The sequence below is a fragment of the Papilio polytes genome, unplaced genomic scaffold (genome assembly GCF_000836215.1).
Source record: "Papilio polytes unplaced genomic scaffold, Ppol_1.0 DF823510.1, whole genome shotgun sequence".
NCBI classification, from domain to species: Eukaryota; Metazoa; Arthropoda; class Insecta; order Lepidoptera; family Papilionidae; genus Papilio; species Papilio polytes.
This window is the reverse complement of record NW_013525694.1, coordinates 2,492,626-2,496,246: the sequence shown is the minus strand read 5'-3', so window position 1 is coordinate 2,496,246 and position 3,621 is coordinate 2,492,626. Positions and strand designations below refer to the sequence as shown.

At 37.5% G+C, this 3,621-nt stretch overlaps 1 protein-coding gene across 1 annotated transcript in view; it reads right to left on the bottom strand.

The window, feature by feature from the left end:
• LOC106104536 overlaps positions 1 to 2,550 on the bottom strand; it is a 5,905-nt gene extending 3,355 nt beyond the window's left edge. The window contains exon 1 of the mRNA XM_013284613.1: positions 1,856 to 2,550. Within this exon, the coding sequence (XP_013140067.1) occupies positions 1,856 to 2,538 (683 nt within the window). The 5' untranslated portion in view covers positions 2,539 to 2,550. The remainder of the gene's footprint in view (positions 1 to 1,855) is intronic.
• Positions 2,551 to 3,621: the final 1,071 nt, after the last annotated feature.

The following is a 3,621-nucleotide window of genomic DNA, read 5'->3' as shown; positions in this document are numbered from 1 at the left end:
ACTGCCGGCAACACAGCGTGGCCCTGGCATAAGGCGAAGCTGACGAGGAGGAGACCGAATTTCAACATTATTAACTTATATATAATTTACTACTTATCGCTAGACTATTTCGAAGTAAACTAATGATTTCCTGACAGGAAACCATCTACTTATACTGTGAAAGCGAAGTACCATGAATCACAGTGACAGGGATCTACTAGCTAATAATAGATTCGATACGGTATTGAACACCGTCGACTAGAAAAAAATTGGTGTTCACGTCCTTTGGGTTACAATACGACAATACGAGACATTAGAATGGTAAGGTGAAGGTTTCCGCCAGGCATGTTTTATATTAGCTTTATTGATTGATGGTTTTAATGCAATAATGTGGATATTGACATTCATTCTTCCTAAGATTTTTGATATGTAACACAGTCGGGGACACAAGTGCACAGTCGCGGAAATACACGGTGTTCCACTTTAAGAAACATTGCCTTGTTCATTGCAATGCAACAAGAACTCCTCTCCTTCCTATAGATGATATAGCAAGGAGTGGTGCAAATAAAGGGATTGTAATAAAAAAATTAACCGTGTACCACTAACCTCTGTACATTGCCATTCATATGATACAAAAAAACTTGAAATTATGAAAACGAAAAGTTATGCTTTTTTTTTCAAGAAAGTTTTTATCACAAAAATAACATACATATATAACCAAACACACATTTACCTGGAGGGATAGACAGACAATGGAGATGCGAAATAAACCCAATTTTATGTATCCAAAATAAAATTAATTTCCATATTGATTCACAAATTCATTCTACTATCCATGGTATTTACAAATAAATAAAAAAATATGCGACACAAAAACGATACATTGTTGCATAACACTACAAGTGCGAGATCAATTATAACGTCATGAATCACGATAATAAAAAGCGTGCATCTCAATCCGGCCAGTGCCCCCGACACGGTGATGCAACCTGCCGACACCGTCGACCGAGAACTTGAACATTGCGCACTCACAACCGCATTCAATACCGTTAACTAACTATAAAACATCAACCTCTCTAACTACGATATTGAATAACAAACAAGACATCAAAATGATTACACTTCTTCTAATAGTGTTCGTAAACCAAGTGAGTACCAATCTAGTGCCAATAATATACGCAGCTCCTAGTGCAGTTTCTCATCAATCCAGAATAGATATAAAACATTCATCAAATTACGTAGCAACGCCTTTAATTTACAGTCCAGGGACTATTTTATCAAACGGTCCCAAAATAACGGTGAACAATGATATTGTACTGCCAATGATACCCAACGCAGTATTAACGCTGTATCATACACCGCTATCAAGAGCTCTTGCTCAGCCGATATCCATCGATATGAGAGAAGCTCAAGATATGATAATGGTAGTAGAAGATGAAACGGATAATCAAGAATCAAAAGACACTATTTCAAAAAATAAAAGTTAAGAAGTGAAAGGAAGTCATGGAGAAATTAGTGAAGTTTCATCCTTAGTAACAACACATATTTTCAGCCCTGACAGTATTTTGTTTTCGATATTACTTTAAAATTGTTAGAAGTGTATTGTTCGTGCCTGTATATGTACTTTTCATATACTGTACTTGTATTGGTAATGATTTTTAATTAAACAAAAAATCTATTTAAACATGTATTATTCAGAATTTCAACAAAATTTTAATCATCACAATATTGTTTTTATTTATACAATACAAAAGTTTATGAGCCTTGAATATACAACCAGTATGTATCCATCTTATGTACAAACTATTCAAAAAAGCTTAATGACAACAATGCCGTGGTGGTATTTGTAAGTTTTAGTTTATAACTAGCATCTTACTTCTTGAAGAAATAAGAAGGGTAGCCAAAGGGATAGGTTGAAATGTATGGAGTAGAGATCAAGGGAGCCGCAGCGGCATAAGTGCCAGGGTACCAAGAAGACGCGTAGGTAGTGGGAGCAATGTAGGAGGTGATCAGGGGTGCAGAGCGCTTCTTAATGAAATGGGCAGGTGTAACGTAGGAGAGGGGAGTGTGCACCAAAGGTACTTCATTGATGTAGGAAGCTGAGTAGGTAGTAGCGACGGGAGTGCTGGCTAAATAAGTGTTGTGAGCGAGGACAGGCGCGGCGAGCAAGGCAGCAGACCTCTTCTTGATCAAGTGGGCTGTGGTGAAGACGGACGATGAGTGCACCACCGGTGTTGTGTGGACGAACGATGTGGGGTACGAATAAGTAGTAGCTAGGGGGGCGCTAGCGATGTATGTCGTGGGTGCGAAGAAGCCCGGTGATCGCTTTTTGATGAAATGAGCGAAGGGGTACCCCGCAGAGTAGAACAATGGTGATGGATGGATGACACTGCTGGCCTGCTGCGAGATCGTAGTCTTCGCTGGCTCCACCAAAGTAGTCGTGTAGGCGGTCGGGAAGAGCAGATCGGGCTTGGCTGCCGCCGCCGCCAGGAGAGTGCACAACACCACCAGCTTGAACATTGTGGTCTGTGTTGTTCGACTTAGTGACAACTGATACATTGACACTACAATGTATCGTATTTATAGAAAGCATTCGCAAAAGTTAAGGGCGATCTCGTTTCGCAAAACCGGTGCGAAGACATCGCCCAGGAAGCAGATATTTAAACCGGACAAGGACATCGAGACAATCGGCTTGTTCGAGTCCATCATCGGCGAGCCCTTTTACAAAGACTCGTTATCTAAAGTGCAACTTATTACAGTCGATTTCATTCGAAGATAATATAGGCATACAATTTAACAATTTACTTCCAGAATCTATTTTTGATATGGACCTTACGTGAATGTGAATAAAATAAAGACAATATAAAACATGATTACAATGCACTTTAGTTACTTTAATGTGATGAATCGAATACCTAAGCAGAAGTTAAATTAGAAATCAATGAACACAAATATCTGTATACGCCATCATCTAGATGTTCGCACACCTTTGCGATTGTCATTAAATTATAAAATTACATTACCTTAAGAACTTACATAATGATTAAGTTTAAACCGTCCACTTGCCAATAAAAAATCTTATTTATACACGTGTTGAGAAACGTTTAGAATTACATGAGATCGTGGAACACCGAGCACGTGCTATTGTTTCACTTCCAGGTCACTTAAGATCCACGCACTATGACAGCCTTTTGAATCCATTACGGAAAAAAAAATAGGTTAACATGTTTTTTTATTTAGATTTATCTAGAATTAGGTAAAAAAAGGATTTCTAAAAACACGAATTACCACCAAATACTGAATCAATATTCAAATCCTTAACAGAACAATGTTTCAGCTTCGTTTCAATGTTAAGCCTTGAAACGCCCAGAATTTATCTTTTAAATAGTATTGGGTTTATTTTCTCCTGAAATTTGCTTTAAAACAAAGTTAAGTATTGTTATTACTTACGTATACTTACATATTTCAACACGACTGCACCTTATTTTTAACACAACTAGTTGCATAAATGTCAACTGAGAACAAAAGTTACTGATACGAAAAGTAAAAACTATTTACATAAATTAAAACACTTAAATCATTTCTCAAAACTTGTTATTTCAAGGTTTCTACTGCATTCCGGAAGTATCCTGAGCTATAAAA